This window comes from Phallusia mammillata, chromosome 6 (assembly GCF_965637545.1).
Source record: "Phallusia mammillata chromosome 6, kaPhaMamm4.hap1.1, whole genome shotgun sequence".
Taxonomy (NCBI): Eukaryota; Metazoa; Chordata; class Ascidiacea; order Phlebobranchia; family Ascidiidae; genus Phallusia; species Phallusia mammillata.
In genome coordinates, this window is record NC_137257.1 from 2775775 (window position 1) to 2796340 (window position 20566).

General features: G+C 37.0%; 4 protein-coding genes across 4 annotated transcripts; all 4 read right to left on the reverse strand.

Annotated features, from left to right (window-relative positions):
* Positions 1-860: 860 nt before the first annotated feature.
* LOC145233779 (bile acid-CoA:amino acid N-acyltransferase-like) lies at positions 861-5825 on the reverse strand. Its single transcript, XM_080098562.1, has 3 exons — positions 5588-5825; positions 2984-3222; positions 861-2051 (listed from the first exon to the last, which is right to left on the reverse strand). Exons 1-3 carry the CDS (start codon positions 5730-5732, stop codon positions 1512-1514), a joined length of 924 nt encoding a protein of 307 aa, XP_079954688.1. The 5' UTR covers positions 5733-5825; the 3' UTR covers positions 861-1511.
* A 3936-nt stretch (positions 5826-9761) lies between these two features.
* Positions 9762-13878, reverse strand: LOC145233055 (acyl-coenzyme A amino acid N-acyltransferase 2-like). The gene is made up of 5 exons (XM_080097719.1): positions 13780-13878; positions 13607-13705; positions 13447-13547; positions 12753-13011; positions 9762-12169 (listed from the first exon to the last, which is right to left on the reverse strand). Exons 1-5 carry the CDS (start codon positions 13847-13849, stop codon positions 11346-11348), a joined length of 1353 nt encoding a protein of 450 aa, XP_079953845.1. The 5' UTR covers positions 13850-13878; the 3' UTR covers positions 9762-11345.
* On the reverse strand, positions 13878-16703 carry LOC145233054 (bile acid-CoA:amino acid N-acyltransferase-like). Its single transcript, XM_080097718.1, has 5 exons — positions 16586-16703; positions 16299-16394; positions 16062-16162; positions 15618-15873; positions 13878-15320 (listed from the first exon to the last, which is right to left on the reverse strand). Exons 1-5 carry the CDS (start codon positions 16683-16685, stop codon positions 14494-14496), a joined length of 1380 nt encoding a protein of 459 aa, XP_079953844.1. The 5' UTR covers positions 16686-16703; the 3' UTR covers positions 13878-14493.
* LOC145233056 (acyl-coenzyme A amino acid N-acyltransferase 2-like) lies at positions 16697-20553 on the reverse strand. Its single transcript, XM_080097720.1, has 5 exons — positions 20467-20553; positions 20093-20188; positions 19647-19747; positions 18923-19178; positions 16697-18007 (listed from the first exon to the last, which is right to left on the reverse strand). The coding sequence occupies exons 1-5, from the start codon at positions 20543-20545 to the stop codon at positions 17193-17195; spliced, it is 1347 nt and encodes a 448-aa protein (XP_079953846.1). The 5' UTR covers positions 20546-20553; the 3' UTR covers positions 16697-17192.
* Positions 20554-20566: the final 13 nt, after the last annotated feature.

Here is a 20566-nt window from a genome sequence, read left to right on the forward strand (position 1 = left end):
TTGAGCCTGCTTATCCAACTTTGTCTGCAAAACCACGACATGTATAAAAAAAATCATCAAATAAAAACAACGCTTACGTCCATGTTAATATGTATGCATACAACTGACGATGGAGCATTACAGTCGTGCTGCAGAGGGTTTGTTTGGTACAAAATACAAACCATGTCACGCCAAGTTGTCATGCAACAAACTTTATTTCATGCTTCGCAGCCTTCGATAACAGACAGAGGTTGGGATTTAACCTATACTCTCTAACTTCCGTTTTCAAGTATTTGGCACGACGTAATTTTTGTGGGGTCGTTAATAAAATACCCAAGTGTTGTCAGTTGGTTAAATTGGAAGTTTGGCAACACGCACACAGCTGTATATTGGTGATGGAAATAAAAAAAAATGCGCAAGGGCAATTTTAGGTCGTGTTCAGGTTCGGGCGTTCTAATACAACTCCTTTGATGCGTTTATAAATTATTCGGCTTTAATTAAAACGCAAATCGGGTTTGGGCCTAAATTTTCGGTCTGTATAAAACTTTTACATGCAAATAGAAGACGATCTGTTTGAATGTATTTAGAAACTTAAAGCAGTATTGAAATGTTTATAACATGCAGCCAGACGTGCAAGAATTGGCTTTGTATGATTTGTAATGTGGTAAGACTTGAACTAATTGACATCGGTTAATCCAGATCTTTGCTTAATCCGGACAATTTTTTTTTGTCCAAACGGGTCTGGTTTAACCGAAATTTACCATATTGTTGTGGACCTTATAAACTCAAGGGGCTTCTGGTATTGGTCTGACACTCAAAAGTTTTCAGATCCACTGAACCAAGAAGTTCCGTTTTCACAACAAACACAGTCTCGTGCGAAGCTTTGTTGATTTTGTTTTATTTAACAAAAGAGGTAAAATTCACAAACAAACAGAAAATAGAAAAAAGAAAACAAACAAACAACAGAAGTTAAAAAACGTGACTACGAATTGGGAAATTGAAAGTTTGTCTGCAAAAGCTTTGGTTTGATTCAAAATTTATAAAAAATGGGGACGTATGGTGTTATATATACCGATGTTGTATATTACAACTTAACAAGTCATCGACGCTTTTTGCAAATTGTTTTTGACAAGCAAATGCTATAACAAATGAAATATATCTTTCCAAAAGTGTTACCTACCGAATAATTTCAAAAACAGCCCTAAATCGAATAAACTACACGCTGTACATACAACTAACAACTACACAGATTGGTGATTTTCGGGTTTTGATGACTTCCTGGACTTGACTTGGGCCTGATTTTGCAGTCAGTCACATTTGCAAATTTTCACCATGAAAAATTAACATTTTAAGCCTTATTTTTTTCAATATTCATCCAAGCTTGGTGCGGGTTTCAGACCCAAATTTCACGTCTGCTTACAACTCTACGCCTGTGATGTTATTTACAAATCTGTACGACTACCCATTTTGGATTGAAAAAACGGTAAGAATTAAATAACATCAATTACAGACACAAACACTACGAAACAATGTCACTGCAGGCGAGTTTTCAGGAACGACAACTGCTTATGCCAGCAATGCTCTTGTGCTTTGCAGTGTGCAATCAATTCCCCTCCACATTTCAAAGCAATGTCAAAAGTAGGTCCAGGCTGGAATAGCACTGAACAGTGTGGAGAATAGGGCGGCTCCAGCATGTGGCCAGCCTCCTCGTAGTAGGCTATTTCAAAGTCCGGATGCTCAGCCCTGTTTAACAAAATCTCAGCCTCTCTAGCGCTCCGTTTTGCAGCGGCACACTGGTCATCAGAGCCAGCAATGAACATGTAAGATACATCGGGGCGATTGTAGAATGGAAAAACTCCATCAACCATATTGACAAGCTCGCCCTCCTCAGGGACATCAAAAAAGTCGATCAACGGAATTGGGCCATCAGGGATCTTCACGTTTGTCTTCATCTGCTGCTCAGGCCAGTACATGTCCTTGTATGCAATGCTTCCACATACTGCATTGATAGTGCAGTTCACCCAAACCATGCATCTGATGTCGTCCAAACAACTGGCCATTGCCAATGCAACCTGTGCATATAGAAAACCGTTGGTTAAGAAACGCCTGCTTGTCGTTTAATACAGAATTATTTTCTGCAGACTAAGAGTGCAGATATACAAAGAGTATTAACAGAATTTTTAGCTCTTCCGGCAGTTTTTTATTGTAATATGCCAACGTTTCGATGTCCCATACGAAACACCTTCATCAGGGTAATGACATACATTGCAAACACAAGTTATTATAAAGCGAAAAGGGCGGCGAAACACACACAAAAAAGGCGATAGAAATAACGCAGTGCGCACCAATGGTCGTGTGATAACACCTGGCTCAATGGTGCAAAAGCGACCGATAAGTTATCGGCATTAGAACGTCCGTTTTAACGTTCATCGTGTTGGTGTGAGAATGTATGTTCCACGACTCCAGGAAACCTCGCTTGTGAAAATCGGTTTCTCTAGCTAACACCTGGGCAGCAGAGAAGTTTATGGTGTGATACAAAGAGTATTTTGCTTTCTGTTTATGAATTTTATGATTGCAATTAACTTAATCTTTTGTTACAGTTATGGTTCTATGAAAAGAAACAGACCATATTCTTTTGTTTTCAAAGTTTTCTGTCCACTTTTATAATCTTCTCTTTTTTTAAAAAACGCAAGAGGGGCACTGTAGATAGCAATGAAGTAAAATGCAATTAAACAAGTGTATGATCTATGAGTGGTAAAGGCCATGTATATTGGATAAGCCAGAGTTGTTACCGGATCCATTATATTTACCAAAGTGAAATTACGACACTAATATGACCGAGTGTGAAGTCAGAACTGAATCTAACCTATTTTATTCAAGTTTGATCTCAGAACCGACCCGAAAAGCCAGGCCCCACACATAATTTTGGGCCAAGCAGCCATTTGACCACAATCTTGATTATATCTTTTAAACCCTTGATAATCAAAACACTTCCGGTATTTACCTGTGCTCCCTTGCAAATTCCAACCAATCCGATTCCAAGCTCACCCTGCACCGCTTTGTGCTGTTTGAGAAACTGGACAGCTTTTTCGAAGTAGGCAAGATCGATTGTGTTGGTGAAACTTTTCGGCATTCCCTCCATACCGAAGTAACACAAAGTGAGAGATGCGAACCCATGGGAAGCGTGTAAAGCGCTCTTGAACTCCAAAACTCCAGGGTAACCACCAAATAGGTTAATGATTCCTTAAAAACAAAGTCAAAAAAAGATTGTCTAAAAATTCACATAATACAAATTCAAAACAAATAAAGGAATTAAAATCGATGAAGACTGATGCTGCTTAAATGCAGTCAAGAAACAAAGAGCTTTGTTTGGATTGCATCAATTTAAAGATTTAAAAATGAACTTTGCTTTATTTTCTTGATATTCGAAGTTTACGTTTTTTAGTATACCAGATTCTTTTTTATTTCAACACACTTTGGGATTTCCATATTACAAAAAATCAGCCATCATAGCTTGTTTTTTTTTCAAATCGTGTGCAAAAACAAAAGCCTGTGCATATACGTTTTTACAGTTAAACTTTCGCAGGTGTAAGTCATGCATGGCAAGGGTAAGTACAGAACGACAACGAAGTTGTTACTTTGGCTGCAAACAGTTTTCCTTTCGTGGCGCGACTTTGAAATTTGACACTGGCGTCAGACTTTGACCAAAAACATTGACTTTGCTCTCACTTTCACGCGAGCTATACTGGCAACGTGACAATAAGTTTAATTTTCTCATGCATTAAGTTTCACTTTGGCGTTATTTATAGACGTTGTCACTTTTTTGCATTTCTAGCATTCATCTTTTAATAGGATTTTCGCTTCCGAGTTTTGCAGTCTTAAATATAGTTTCAAACTGTTTTTAATATTTCTTCTGCACGCGAAACTGCACATAAATTATCCTTTCGATATTCTACGTGCGTCAAAGATTAAATCAAACGTCCCATGAGCCAAAGGCCCTTTTATGTGATGGTCCTTTTTAGTGTTAGACGAAGTATTAAAGTTTTTTAATGCAATCACGGTTTGATTTTGTATGATACTGGCAAGGTATGTGTTTCTGCATTTGTTTGATAATTTTAAAGAAGAGCTCGGCCAGGTTTGCTACCAACAAAACTTAGCAAGTGTTTTTACACCTTAAATAGGTTTAGGAGTTTAAATTAACGGTGTTTTTGTTTTTTCATTTAGTTGAATCCCGTTGGTATTTAAATCCCGAAGATTTTTTCGCAAAGCCTGATTGACTAGAAACTGTTTACTTATTAAGATAAAAGGTAAGCTTCAGGATTTACGTACTGATCACTCATTAGCAGTAAATCCATGTTGTCTGTCAACTTTATCTCTAATTTCCGATCAAACTAACAATTGGGCATCAATCTGCGGTTTTAAATCCAGTTTAGACATCACCTCGTGGCACCCAAGTGATAAACATTTATTCAGTCACGGCTTGATAATGGAATTTGTAGGCAAAAATCTACTGACTTAGGGGAACGATTGTGGTGTTTGCAATTATGCATGACCAGCTCGGTTTCCGCCAGCAATGATACCTGCACTTAAACTAGTGATGCACCGAAGTTTCGGTTGGCCGAAACATTTCGGCCGAATCTGTTGTTTTCCAATGTTTCGGTTTCGGCCCGAACTTTTTTGAAAATTCGGCCGAAACCGAACTTTTTTGTGGCATGGAATTAAAGCCTTAAATTTCATTTTCGCCCATACGAAACATCATAAATTAACTATTTGTTATATTTATAAATTACGAGCCACGTTGTCTGCAAAATATGACAAGTTTAGCAAAGCTTACGCATTGTGAAAGTTATTTTGGTTTGTCATAATTGAGGTCACTCGCATCAACAACACAAGTTTCAGTTGAAAACATCCATGAGAATGGATATTTCAGGTTCGGCCTGATTCGGCCGAAATTATTCGGCCTCAATGCCGAATATTCGGTTTCGGCCCGAACCTTTTTAGGCGGGTTCGGTGCATCACTAACTTAAACGACTTAAACGACTTTTTAATTTGTCTACTTTTCGTGCTTGTTTATCCACGTTTGCACGCTTTGCAATGGTTTTGGCATGGTGGTGTCGAGAATGCTTGCCTGAAAGGTATTTGAAACTTAAATCGAACGAAACCATTTCAGAGGTAATTTCATCCAGCAAAATTTACTAATTTACCAAACTTATTTAAAAGTTTTCAAATCTGTCCGTAGACCAGGCGGCAAAGTTACGGCAAAGCTATCCGAGTTGTAAGTCGGACTTTTTAGGTCGGTATTACGCTAAAGTGCAAAAAAAACGGATTGATTAGAGTCAGACTCAGTCTTAACAGTCGTCAATATCGACGGAAACGATAGGAACTTATAAATTATAAGTCGGACTAGGCTTTTCAGGTCGGGTTTGATTCGGGCCTGATTTTACACCCAGGCCCATTTATGTCGTCATCAATTTTTAGGCCTATAACTTGGTCTTTCTTTTTTAGTTCGGGGTAGGTTTGGTTTTAGGCTTGTACTTTTGGGTTTGAGTCCCTTTGATCTCTGGTATCAAAAACAATGGGATTCCGTAAATTATGCTTCATTACTTACCAGGAAATGGCCCTTCGCCTTCAGGAAGAAACAGGACCCCATAAAGACCGTCCGTGTTTATTTCAATTCGTCTCACACCGTTGGCCATAAATCGCCTTTGAACCGATTTTGTGGCAACAAACTGTCCGTCATTGGCTTTGTGCATCGCTCTCAGCTCATCCAGTTTTCGGATTTCACGTTCGACCACACAGAAATCGTACACTCTGTGATTGAGCGCACTTTTGCAAGCGAACCGAATTCCTTCCTGGTGACAAAATGTACAAACTCAGCAACATGTAAATGTTACGCGCACGCAGCAAAAAGGTCGCGGAAAAATGTGGGAAGCAATTGTATCATTTTTCCTATCTAACTGGAAAACATTTTTCGGTTCACAAACTTAAAACGAAAATTAGGGTTTTTATGTGTAAACGTTGTCCAGGGTGCCAAGAAAATTTCCTTTAAAACCAAACAGGCTAAATGAAAAGTTTAAACCAGGTTTTCCACTGGAACATAACAATGCCATGAACAGCTTTGCGTGGGTGTCTCGATTTTACAAAATGAAAACATGTCCTGTGTTTTTGCACTGCGGCATTACTTTTTGGTGTTTTGGTCAACAAAGGCGCGCCAACTTGTCGTGTCGTTCGCCAATTACGGCTAGCCTCTGTGTGGCAGGTTTGTCAATAACCTTGTTTTAAGTGACCACAGGTGAAATACAACCATTTTCCAAGCTTAAGGTGGCTTAAACGTTGCTTAAAACACCGTTTTTTCAATCTTGAGTAAGGTCACCCAAATGAGCCGTTGAATTGGTTTTGTGAGTCAACGACCACTAACGAAACACAAAAACTCCATATTTTGTTTTAGTGAAAAAGTCAATTTAAAGAAGCACTTGCTTTAGTGTTTAGTCCATTGGTTTGATGATAAAGAGCGACTAACTCAGAAAACGGCCAATGAGGTCTCATATGTGCAGCTGGTGACGAAAGATCGGCCGTATTGGCTAGTGTAGCCATGTGGGTCGAAACAGTATGCACTGCCTGCATCCTATCATATTGGCTTGATACTTTTACATTGAATCAATATTGGTTGGAGATAAAGTAACAAATTTGCAATTGTTTGTATAATACCTATTTGAACGCAAAAAAACTTAACTTTAAAGCACTCAAATCTTTCTTGCTTTAAACTTGCTATTCTTTCAAACAGTAACGTTAGGTTTTCTTCTAGGTTACTTTAACAGCAAGTAACCTAGCCAAAATGTCGAAGATATATTTTTAGTTTTCGGTTGCCCTCCCGCGTGAAAGTTTTGCATCAGACTCTAGATTCTAGAGGGAGAAACAATGCCAGTTTCACAGCCCCATGGTTGACCCAGGGGAGAAATCCCCCTTTTCAGTAATCTGACACCTGGGACAACGCAACCGACTGCTCCCCACGCAGAACCCTGTTGATGTTCCGTTCGCGCCGCCAAATACTTTTGCTATGACGGATTTTCTAAACAAGCCGCCCTGTGAGAACTGAATTGTGAATTTGTTTACAAAGGATTCGATTAAAACCAATTGTTGATTACAAAACTAACCTTTTGAACGCTTTTTTATTGATTAAGTTGTAATAGATATGCATTCACTGATACCACAGAAAATAAAAGTTTGGACAAGTTCCAAAACCAGTCGTGGATTCAAATCCCACCTTAACCTAGTTTTTTAGCCTACGCCTTGCCATGGGATAATGTTTGAGAAACAGCTTGATTCGGAAAACGCCTATAAATGACTGGCATACTGTGATATAATCAATGAATCGATTGCCTTTTAGCGGAAAGGGCTTTACACAATTTGTGCAAGGCAGCGCTAGCGATACCGGAAATCAATTTTAAAGTAACATCACCAACGCAAAGTAAAATCAACGTACTTTTTCGGTTTCTGAATAAGCTTGCATGGACCAAAACAATCCCATTTGTTCCACACCAGAGTAGGAACCACCCAAACTGGCGTCCTTGGCCAAATCAACTGTCCCTAAAAGAACCACAAAAATAAACAAATAACTTTTGCAAACTTTGTGTTTGATTGCATGCTTTAGGTGGCGTTTATCTTTACCTGATTGTGACGATTTGTAGATTGCAAAACTTTCGAATATCACATCTTCGGATGTTGGCACCACAGCATATATCGTTACCAGCTGGTTTGGCGACAAACCTAAACAGCAATAACAACACGTATTAGCATTTTTACACTTGTACAGATGTTTTGTGTAATTTGCATGTTGGGTCTTAATTTTTGTACAGGCAATGTTGGGAAACAATGGCTATAAACAAAGAAATACGTTAAACAAAGAAGTAAACACTTAAATTAGCCAAAATATATTTATGATTTTGTGCAAAACACAGTCTGGCAGAAAATGATGACAACTCATATTTAATCACAAATGTTTCATCAATTGCTCATGTAATTTTTGTTACTATGACAATACAATCAATCTTCAGGCAAAATTAGATGTAAGTCAAAGACACAAATAAAGTTGAAACGGTCACGTTTTTGGACCTGTGTTAAGCCTCCACGTTGTCGACCACCTAACACCAAATGATCTGCTATTCACGTGATAACACCTGCGCGTTGGTGTCTTATTTCGTGAAACTTGACAAGTTTGTTACAAACGTAATTTCGTGTTTTGTGCGACCGTCAGAAATTTTCTTTCGACGAAAGTCTTGAATAGGTCCTTTGTTAACGATGAATTACAAAGGGTCATTTAGTATTGCATAAACAACTCTCCAAAAGTTGATGTAATTTACTTTCACGACAATGAATATGCTTTTTACCCCGATTTTGTTACAAGTTCATTATGGAGTTTATGCGCCAAGTTACCACTTGTAAAGTTACCTAATGTGTGCAACGACATGCCACACACGTTATAGACTCGTACCATATTTTGCAGTATCGACGTGTGCTAATTGGCCGCACCGAGGGTAATTTGCCAGACAAGCAACAACATCAGCTACATTAAAGTGTTTACAAAATCGTGAGTCTTTAGAGTGTTCACCCACCATGAATTGAAATAGGTATCTTCTCGTCAAACTGGCTCGAATTTGGCATTGCAATATAAGGACCAGTACGTGTCATCTTGTGGCCTTGAAGATTTTTAACCTCTGATAGCACAGAAGCGCAACTTACTTGTAAACATAGCTCTGCAAAATCAAAGCATATTCATGTAAACATTGTAAAGGACCTTCTGAACGTCGTTAATGTGAGGAACTGTTTAAACTGGTTTAAATAACTAATACAATTGTGTTGTTATGTTTCTGTCACAAAACGAAAAACGACCACTCAAACGTTGGAAAATTCTTTACACATTCTACCTTAACTGCCAAACTAATTCGTCACACAGACGTGTATTAATAGCATAGTACCTTGAATAACATAACACCAAATAATAAACCATAACAGAATAGGCAACCCAAAAATCTACTTATCATAATTTTTAACATACAGAACCTTCCATTGTGCTACTGTGCTACCAAATAACTTCCCATGACAAAACCGAAACATTTTTTAAGCTTAGAACTCACAAAAACCGTTTTTCGTAACTCGCGTTGTGGAAACTAACTTACAAACAGCGCGCAGAGTGCAGAGGTATTTATGGGGTCGTGGAGAAAATCCCCCTCACGTGCCAGCTGGGTGACGTTTTGGACTCAAACTTCACGTGACAAAAACCGCTCTGAGAGATAAACCAAATCCGGGGGCTTTTAGTGGAAAGTTTTCGCGTTTTATGGGGGTTTATTTTACGTGACAACATGCACTTTGTGGGGCTGTAGATTTTTTTCGTTCTGCATCAGGTTTCGGTTGCGGCATAACTGGGTCAAGTTAAGTCTTTCTATATTTTTAGCAACATATACTACTTGTGGCATTTCACATTAAACACAAAGTATTTTGATGCAGTATTTTTGGATCACATTATTAAATTTCAATTTCAATGTCAGTGAGGTTGGCAATGGCGGTCGAGGCAACCTTAAAACCCACAGAAGTAAAATTATGATGCAAAACAACTATCCTGTGGTAGAAAAAACATTGTTTGCTTTGCAGAAAAACTTGTGTTTCTGCCTCAAAATCGTGGCGTACGACTTGTAAAGCCACAATGGATTTGGTTAATTCGAATATGTTTGTTGGTAAAACTGCTGTTTACTCAGTTTCGCTGCGAAACTAATTCAGCCGTTGCATCACAAATACTTAAGTTACTGTATTGTTGCAAACATTTGGGGATCAATCAAAAAATGAAAACGATGATGTAAAACTGAAATAGGCCTGTAAATACACAAATGGTCGACGTTTCGACGTCCGCACAGGACGACTTCATCAGGATAATGGCATATCATGAAAGACAAATTTCTTATAAAGCGACAATTGCAACCAAACGCACACATAAAATGTAAATAAATATGGATTTTAGTCCGTTTTTCATGCAGTAAAGGAAAAGTCGTATGCCTATTTCATAATTAGATCTAAGAAACAGTAAAAGGCAAGTTTGCGGGACAGCAATATTACTGTTTTGCTTTGTAAACCCGCAATCAACCGACTAATGCCGTCACGCTATGTTTGCAAGGCAACGGTTTTCGCGACACGTAAAATACCAGACATCAAAATTCCCCTTTTGCGAAGCCAAATTGGCTTCGCCCCACTGCAAAGCGGTTTTCTGCCCTGGACTTATTTGTGTTCAAAAATTTCCATGCCGTCTTCGCCAATAGTGAGGAAGCGTTGGTATGGTGTATTTTTAGGTGAAACTTTGGCACTGATAAAATTACACATGAATACAGAATATACCCGGTACCTTCTAAAGCTGCAAGTCCAAGACAGTAGGTACGCGCAACTTATAAGCCAGTACGGGCTTTTCTACTTTTTTGAAAAATGCACACGTTAGGGCTATTGAGGTTGGGGTGAGAGTTTGTAAATCTCCTATAGCCTACCCAGGCTAAAGCAGGCTTTTCACGGACTTGGCGCTGGCTCAGTGTGAGCTACGTTGGCTTATTGGGCTGTAACAAATATGATTTGTGTGTTTAGTTTTTGGAATCGAGATTTCGCACGTTGCAACCATGGGTATGGTCGTATATGCATTTTTGTGTTTGGAACGATGATTCGTTTCGGCTCATACAAAATTCGTTTCGAAAATTAACAATTCGTTTCGAAACACTTTGGAAACAAATTGGTTCCATTCAAATTGTTCGTTATGTAGCAGTTTTTTTTTTCAAATGACATTTGAAACACTTCACAGGAAACGATTTGTGGACTTCAATTTGTTACCACATTGTCACTAGAGGGCAGAAGAGAGCATTTTAAAAACATACATTTTTTCAATGATTTTTGAATCGTTTAAAAACTGTGTCGAGTTCAAAACGTCCTACTTATGTTGTTTCCAATATTAATATAGTTATAAAAACGGCTTTACAATAACAATACTTCTCTCTAACAATTCGTTTCCAAAACGTTTCAGAAACAAATTACTTCTTAAACAAATTGTTTCCATATTTTACAATTTGTCGCCCGTTTTTGTTGTAAAAGATGAAACTATTACTGCGTTGGTTTGTACAATTATCGGTGCTAATTGTTTGATTCTATTTGAATAAGATCATACAGACAAAATAAGGAAACAATAAATCTGATTTGGTAAACTACCAAAAAGTGTGGAACGTTACACGGGCTAAACGGTTGTAAATGGCACCCGAAAAACTCTTTCGTCAGCATGATATTGCCAAAATTAGAAATCAGCAAGTAATGAAAAGTTTCATCTACAAAGTGCACTGTTAATGTTATAGTAAAGATCTTTGCAGATTTTTTCGCAAAAATAAAATCTGTTTTTTCCATGAATCTTCTTGTGCCTTACAATGAGGCGCCATTTTTCCACCCCAAAGCAATAAGGTAGGTTCACGGAGTAATCCTCTTACTACACTTTTCTCAGTATGAGGGCCATACGGCGGCTCTAAAAGATGTCCAGCTCCTGGGTACCTTAAGATTTCAAAGTTGGGGTGCTTGGCCAACTTTAAAAGCTTATGTGAGCGATTGACATAGTGCTCAGAACGTGTATCATCATCAGAAAGACTAGCAATAAACATAAATGCCACATCTTTTCTTTCATAGTATCTGATTACAGAATCTTCTGGGGGTGGTTCTGTCATGCCATAAGATGAATCAAAGGCAGGACAAATAAATCTGGCTGATACTCCTTCAGTGGAACTGGGATCTTCTTCATTAAAAAACCAATCTGGACCTTCATAAACCTTATCCTTGTATGTCAATGCTGCATGGCTTATGTATGTAGTACCATTGATACATATTAAACACCTTACTAGTGGTAAGAAATGTGCCATAGCAGTTCCAAGAAAACCACTAAAGGATAGAACAATTACTCCTACTCCAGAGGACTTTTGCACCTTTTCAGAGTTTAACAAAAAGTTTATAGCATGTTCAAAATACTCAAGCTTTACAACCCATTCATCTGTTTCACTTAAAAACAATTTTGGAAGGCCAGGAGCACCATAATATGCCAGTGCAAGTGCGACAAATCCATGTGAGGCCAAAAGTGAAGCTTTAAACTCCATGGTACCAGGATTAGATCCAAACATAGAAATAACAGCTGGAGACGAAATGGAATTGTTAAATTTACTCTGGTTAACCTGTTTAGATTTTATGCTCATATTAAGAAAACAATTTGTCAGCTAACCAAAGTTCAATACAGCAAGAAATCAAATTTTTAACTATTTAAGGCAGTGGTTCTCAATCTTGTACGAATCGCGTACCACCTGACAACTTTTTCTATCGCTGTGTACCACCTAAACCCTATTTGAATAAGTAGACCAAGAAATAGGCCCATTTTCTCAACCTTGTTAGCATATATTTAGCTATTTCAAGAGGATGTCCAAAACACAAGTTTCATCCAAACCAGGGCTGATCAGTTTTGTTAGTTGAATTTCAATTTTAGATAGGACTTAAATGAAGTAACAGCTTAAATTCGGTTAGGTATATCACAGAAAGCTACTCGCGTACCACCTGAAAAGTTCCAGCGTACCACTAGTGGTATGCGTACCACAGTTTGAGAACCACTGATTTGAGGTAAATAGTTGATTGATATGTGCAAAGTGGTATGAATGACCTACTGTGTTTATAACATCTCGCAAAATACCAATAAACATTTACTGGTAGATGCAACCCTTCTGTACCTGGAAAAGGTCCTTTACCAGGAGGAATAAACAAGGTTCCATGCAACCCATGTTCCTTAACAGTAAGTAGAATTCGTTTAGTTCCAGTTTCCATAAACCATCTGTTGATTTGAATGGATGCTATTTTATTTTCTTCCCAAATTATATCAGTCCGCATCTTATGGAGTTCATCAAGATTTTCAATTTCAACATTGTATACACAGATTGTAACAACTAAGGGAGTGGTGACATCAAGTTTCAAGAATCTTGCATGTGGGGTCTAAAAGTAAAATGTGTTACTTGAAAAAAGGCAAAAATATATCTAGTCTGGTTAACACTCACCTAATTGTTTGATTGGTGCTGAATTACAGAATTTACTCATATGATGTTTTTCACACACAAAGCAACATGGTTCAAATTAACATACAGCAATGGTTAGTTGATAATAACAACATATCTATAAGGCAAAGGAGGCTATGATCTAAAACTCTAAAACATAAATGCTGACTTTGGTTAGGTGACAAAAGTTACACAAAAATAAAAAACAATTGTTATCGTGCAAACAATTTCATTGAAAAACAAAACAAATTTCCAGTTTTCAAATTATTATCTACCAAGCCAAAAGTATATAGTGTTGGAATTTGTTAATGTTATAATTGGTTGAAATTAGTTTTTATGAAAGCTTTCAATTTTATCTATCTACACACAAGCTAACCTTGTTGGCAGGAGAACTTTCCATGGACCAAAACAATCCCATTGGCTCAACTCCTTCATAACTTCCCCCCAAAGCACAGTCTTGCTCCAGATTTATACAGCCTTTACATCATACTGAAAGTTTCATTTCAGCTTTTATTGCAGAAAGGGTTGGTACAAACCTTGTCTATCAGCTTTATATTTTACAACACATTCAAATAAACTTTTCGGCTGAGTTCTGGTAAATGAATGCAATGTGTAGACTTGATGTTTCTCCAGCCCTAAATAAACCAATATAAGAGTTCTGTATTGAGTTCTGCTGAATATATTAATGTGTTAATATATTCATGCTTACCTTGTATTTTGATGGAAATGGGCTGATCTGACATACTGTCAGTATGGTTGCATATAACTTTTGGTTTCATTGTTAAAGTTTAAAATTTAGAACTTAAATCTGGAAACACAAAGGTTTTTTAAAACAGTTGATTTTGGGCTGTTGTTTTCATTACTTCTGAATATGTTTTACGACAACAAATTATTAATCTAAATCATGTAGTAGTAAATCAAAGATAAAATCCTAAAGTGTTGCTACTAAGCCATGACAGTAAAAAAAACACTTAATAGGTTACACATGGATAAGAGAGTAACTGCATATACATAACATATGCAATACAAGAGCAAAATTACATTAAACACATTATTGCATTAAAAAAATATTTTAATGTGGATGACCGCTAAACGTATTCAATTGCGAAGAAAACAAAATTCAGAAATAATCGCTTGAGTGCAGTCACAACTTTGTTTAGCCTGAAGTCATCCACCGTTTATTTAACATATGTACGCAGATATTTATTTTGCTTAAGTAATAGATAACTGTAGTAGGTGAAAACAAAAAAACAGGAATAAAAATTGTCTACATGTTAAATAAACTGTGTACTGATGGTAAATGCATATACATATACTGATGGTAAACTTAGATATACAACTCTAGCCTCCATCGCTCATAGTCTCTGGTGACATGTGATTATATTATATACTGATAAAGTGATCACTGATGAATGCATAGTTGTTACATTTTAACACAGTGTACAAGATTGTTTCGCAAGAATTGTACTTGCTTTTTCCAAGCATCCTCCTGTGCTTTACAGTGGGGCAGTGCTACCCCACCCCAACACAGCAAACTTTCAACCCCAACAGTTCCTTTTAACACAGAAGACCTATGGTGTACAATGTATGGGGGTTCTAAAAGGTGACCAGCACCTGGGTATCTTAATATTACATAGTTAGGATGCTTTGCCAATTGCAGTAACTTTTGTGTGCGATTCGCATAGTGCTCTGAAGGGGTGTTCTCATCATCTAAGGATGCAATGAACATATATGCAACATCCTTGCGATTATAAAACTTCATTGAAAGATCTTCAGGGCCAGGAGCAGTAAGAGAATATGAGCTTTTAAAAAACTGACATAACCCTCTTAACACACTGCTATCTGAGTTGGGTTCAAAGTCTTCACTCATTTCCCAGTTTTCAGGGGCAAAAGTCATGCCCTTGTATGTCAAATTAACATATGCCGGATGAGTTACAGCATTTTGAAGTATTAAACATTTAACTTCCGGTATAAATGTTGCCATAGCGAAACCAATAAATCCGCTGAAAGACAGAACCATTACTCCAACCCCACTGGGTGCATCAACTTTTTCATGGTTCAAAAGGTATTTAACTGCGTTTTCAAAGTACTCCAGTTTCAGTGTCCATTCTTCAGTCACACTTAAAAACAGTTTTGGGAGACCAGGCGCACCGAAATATGCTAGTGCAAGAGCAGCGAATCCATGCGATGCTAGCAAGGATGCTTTGTATTCCATTGTTCCAGGATGGCTTCCAAACATTGTGATAACAGCTAAATAATAAACACAACATTGATAGTCAGATAAAAAAGCAAATATAATAGTATTAGAAATGTAAATGTATAAGTCACATAGGGCCTTATAATATGGTGTAGCTGCAGCATGTTCAGCCATTATCCACCAATTGTGCCCTTTACTGTTTTGCACTCCCTTAATGATATATTGTTTATTGACTTGGTGATTATTCTAGTGCTATTGTGTCGCTATGTGTTCTTTCATCAAGCGCAATGAACTGAACTCAACAAAAAGCAACAATTATTAATACAAAAAAGTTATAACCCATGATTAACCTGGAAAAGGCCCTTTCCCTGAAGGGATGAACAATGTTCCACATACTCCATGTTTTTTGACACTTAGTTTGATTCGTTTTGTCCCAGGTTTCATGTACCATCTATTAATCACCGTTGAAGCAACTTTATGTTTATCCAATGTTTTTTCAGTCCTCATTGTTTGAAATTGCTCAAAGGTGATTTCGCAATCATAGATGCACAGGGTAACTTCCAATGGAGTGGTAACATCTAGTTTGGCAAATCGTGGATATTTATTCTGTAAACAAAATAAAAAACTACCAGAATGACTACTAAGAGAAGACTAAATTTGCGAGACAAAACTAAATTTACCAAAACTATTTATCAGCTTAGATATTGATAGAAGTACATTGTTGTCATTGTTTATTTTGTGTTTTGAAATAATGACTTTTGTGTTAATAACTTAACCAATGTTACCATTCTTACCTTGTTTGTGGGAGAAGGTTTCATTGACCAAAAAATGCCCATTGGTTCAACCCCAGTGTAGTTTCCATTTGTAGCTTCACTTTTGTCCAAATCAATCACCCCTGAACAATGCTTAAATCTCAAAGTGTTTTTGTAATTATTGCAACATTATAAATAACAAAAATTGCATTAAAAACACACATATTTAAACATTAAAGTATCCTAATCCCACGATCATGTTAAACATAACATTCTCACCCTGACTGTCAGCTTTATAGTTTACAACACACTCAAAAAGATCAGATGATGGTTTGGCAAAGGAATGAAGGGTATAAGTCTTTTCTGGATGAAGACCTGCAAACACATTACAATACTCAGTTGTAATCTGCTGCCATGTTTACTAATACTGATAAGAAACTTGGTTATGAATTTTTGATTAGTGGAAATTAGGTTGAGGAATTACAAAAGAAAAAGTTGTAAAAAACCTTGCAATAAACGCATGAAAAACAAGATTGTGGCAAAACAATGTACCATAGTTGCTGTACCTTCTATTTTAATGAGGACTGGGTCATCTGACATGCTATCTATCTGACTGCACAGGATCTTGGGATTGTGTTTTTCCATGGCTAAGTGTAAATTTAACATAAATTCTACCAAATATACATGCCTGGAAAGAGGTAAATATTAAGTTGGATATAAAGACAGTCGACATGTAATGAAATAAACACAATGCAATAATGCCAGTTTAGCCAAAAAATAATTAAAGCAAAAAGAGAAAATGAATGGTAAACAACTTAGATTTGTCATAATTGTACCTGAAAGGCCTACACAAAAAACACAGTTTGGGAACCGATGTCAAAGTAACTTATTGCAATCAACACACTGACCATATGACACAATAATTTGTACTAAAACAATGTAAGACAAGATACAACACTTGCGATAATTACTACAGCTGAAAAAAGTGTTTTACATTGATTTAGGACTGACACACAAAACAAAGTGATATAGGCTAACAATTTATTCCCTGCACAAGACACAGGTCAAAGTGTTTGATCAAATATTTGCCACAGAATCTATCAAAAATTGTGTAATAAATTCAAGTAGGCAAAGGTAGTTTTCAGGTTGAAAATGACACTTTACTACTAGTTGTTACAGTTTGGCACAGTGCACAAGGTTGTTGTGCAAGAATTGTATTTGCTTTTTCCAGGCATCTTCCTGTGCTTTACAGTGGGGAAGTGCTACCCCACCCCAACAAAGCAAACTTTCAACCCCGAAGCGGTCAATTACATTAGTAGACTTATGGTGTACACTGTATGGGGGTTCCAAAAGGTGACCAGCACCTGGATATCTTAATATCTCGTAGTTAGGATGCTTTGCCAATTGCAGTAACTTCTGAATGCGGTTTGCATAGTGCTCTGAAGGAGTACTTTCATCCCCTAAAGCTGCAATGTACATGTAAGCAACATCCTTGCGTTTATAAAATGGCATTTGGAGATCAACTTGGCCAGGAGTAGTGATGGAAAAAGAATTATTAAAACACCGACACAATTGTCTAAATGATCCAAAGTCTGAATTTTCACTTAATTCCCAGTTTTCGCTTACAAAGGTCATGTCTTTATATGTTAATTTTAAGTAGGTCACATATACAGTAGCATTTAATAAAATTAAACATCGAACTTCTGGTATAAACGTTGCCATAGCAATACCAATAAATCCACTAAAAGATAGAACCATTACTCCAACCCCACTGGGTGCATCAACTTTTTCATGATTCAAAAGATATTTAACTGCATTTTCAAAGTACTCTAGTTTTAGGGACCACTCCTTGGCAACACTTAAAAACAGTTTTGGAAGGCCAGGTGCACCATAAAATGCAAGTGCAAGTGCAGCAAATCCATGTGATGCCAACAATGATGCTTTGTATTCCATGGTTCCAGGGCGGTTTCCGAACATTGTAATAACAGCTAAACAATAAAAATATTTCATAAAATCAGAAACAAAACAAGATTAGGGTTGTCACTAAAAAGTTTCATATATGTCTACATTGAGTTAGGATTATTACGCTCGAAACAATCATAGTAACATGATTGCACTAAAGCAGGGGTGTGCAACCTTTGTTCCTGCAGGGCCAAATATAATTGCCAAAATTAGATCACGGGCCGCACCTGTGTATAACACAAGGTGATTTCAATTTGTTGCTAACCAAATATGCTCAACTACAAGTAAAATTCTAGTCACATAGGCAAGGTTGCAGAAAAATAGCATTGGACGCATTAATCTGCTCAAAAACATATATTAGTTAGACTCGTTTGTCAGTACATTTAAAATCCAAGTGTCTCTGTGGGCCGCACAACCTTTAATGAAGGGCCGCAGGTTGCACACCCCTGCAATAAAGTATTCTTCATGCTGGAAATTGCACTGAGATGTTAGAAAGCATGACAAATTGGTGGTAAATGCACTGAAGCTAAACCATTACTACTACAAAGCATTATGTGGCAGGGACTCAAACAAAATGAGGTTGACACTTAGGTCATCAAGACTGGGGGCAATTAAAACATTGCTGGAACCTGTCAAGTTGGCATCTAATCTAACCACTTGTGTAAGGAAAGTAGGTGGTTTCGACAGAAAAAGAAACCACCAAAAGAAACCCTGCCAAATAATTTCAAACACCGAACGAAAGGGTGCAGAACCAGTCTTGGTACTTAATAAGGATATTGCAGAATAAAAGCTAACCAAGTTATTTGCATAATACAATTTACAAAGTGTACTTATGCAATTTACTGTAATGTCATTAAACAACTTAACTGTGACATGTGAATAAACAGACTGATCTGTAAATCAAAAGAAATAAATTTACAAGTACAAAGTTCATGGTTAACCTGGGAATGGTCCTTTTCCAGAAGGGATAAATAATGTGCCACAAACTCCATGTTCTTGAACAGTAAGTGGAATTCGTTTTGTTCCAGGTTTCATAAACCATCTGTTAATCACCATGGAAGCAACTTTATGTTTATCCAATGTTTTTTCAGTCCGCATTGTTTGAAATTGATCAAAGGTGATGTCACAATCATAGACACACAGGTTAACTTCCAATGGAGTGGTAACATCTAGTTTGGCAAACCTTGGATTTTGATTCTGCAGATTAAAGTTTTAATAACATTCTAATTGACAAATGTTTCAGATGAATGTTACTGTAGCACACTGGTTCTCAACCTTTTGTGGACTGTGGGCCCCTAAAAATAACTTTTTGGCCTCGTGGCCCCCTTAAAGTAACCTTGTAGGATCTGTGTGGCCCCCTTATTTGGTCTAAGTGGCAAGTATCAACTTGTATAACCTTGCATTTTGTCAGTCTGTAAGTTTTTTCAGTTACAGTTGTACATTTTGAAATATACTTTACTTTAGAAGTGTGTTTGTTCCAACTATTTTATGTATGATTTATACTTAGTCATAAAGATTCAAGGAATTATACCGAACCAAGTCAGTCAACCAAACATTTCCATATGACAAGACACAGGCCACAAATATGTTGGCAAGAATATATGCTCACATTGAGAAATACTGCATTTGTCATAAACAATAAACTATGCAAGAAAAATCCCATACCTTGTTTATGGGAGAGGGTTTCATTGACCAAAAAATTCCCATTGGTTCAATGCCAGTGTAGTTTCCACTTATGGCTTTACTTTTGTTCAAATCAATTACCCCTGAACAAATAACGAAATTGGTCAAACCTGTTAGTCATGGCCATGCCAAAAACATATTACACAAATAGATGTATTATTTTGGATGCAGTGCTTTTGAAATGCAAACACATGTAAAAATTATTGAGAAGTATTTGACCAAGATACCGATGATGCAGCATAGGCGAAATATATTTATCTTCAGTTCATAAGGATGAAAGAATTGATGTTTTAGTCAATTTGAATCGAGAAGTATGCATTTGAAAGTATAATGGCTTTCCAAAGTAGGAGTGTGTAATATAATGAAACATCATGTTTAATTTTTTTCATTTCCATCAACAATCAAGAGCCCAGAAAAAGGCATCTTACCAAGACTGTCAGCTTTATAGTTTACAACACACTCAAAAAGATCAGATGTTGGTTTCACAGAGGAATGAAGGGTGTATGTCTTTGCTGGATGGAGACCTGCAAAAAAAAAAAACAGAATAAAATACTCAGCCCACCATAAAAAAGCATACATATTGTGTGGCCCTGGTCTTTTTTCTGCACACTAGGTCCAGTTGAGTGTATCTTTTTTTGGTGAAAGAAAGCATTTAAACATTATGAGTCCCAAAGGAGTAATGGGCATAGTATTGGATTGCTAAACACACTACAATTATACCGTGATTGTGAGTGATCCGAAAAATAACTTCAACAATATAACAAATTTAACTGCCAATATGGATATAACATAGTTTGTTTACCTTCAATTTTGATGCACACTGGGACATCTGACATGCTATCAATCTGGTTGCAAAAAATCTTGTGATTGCATTTTTCCATGGTTAAGTAGAATTTAGCACA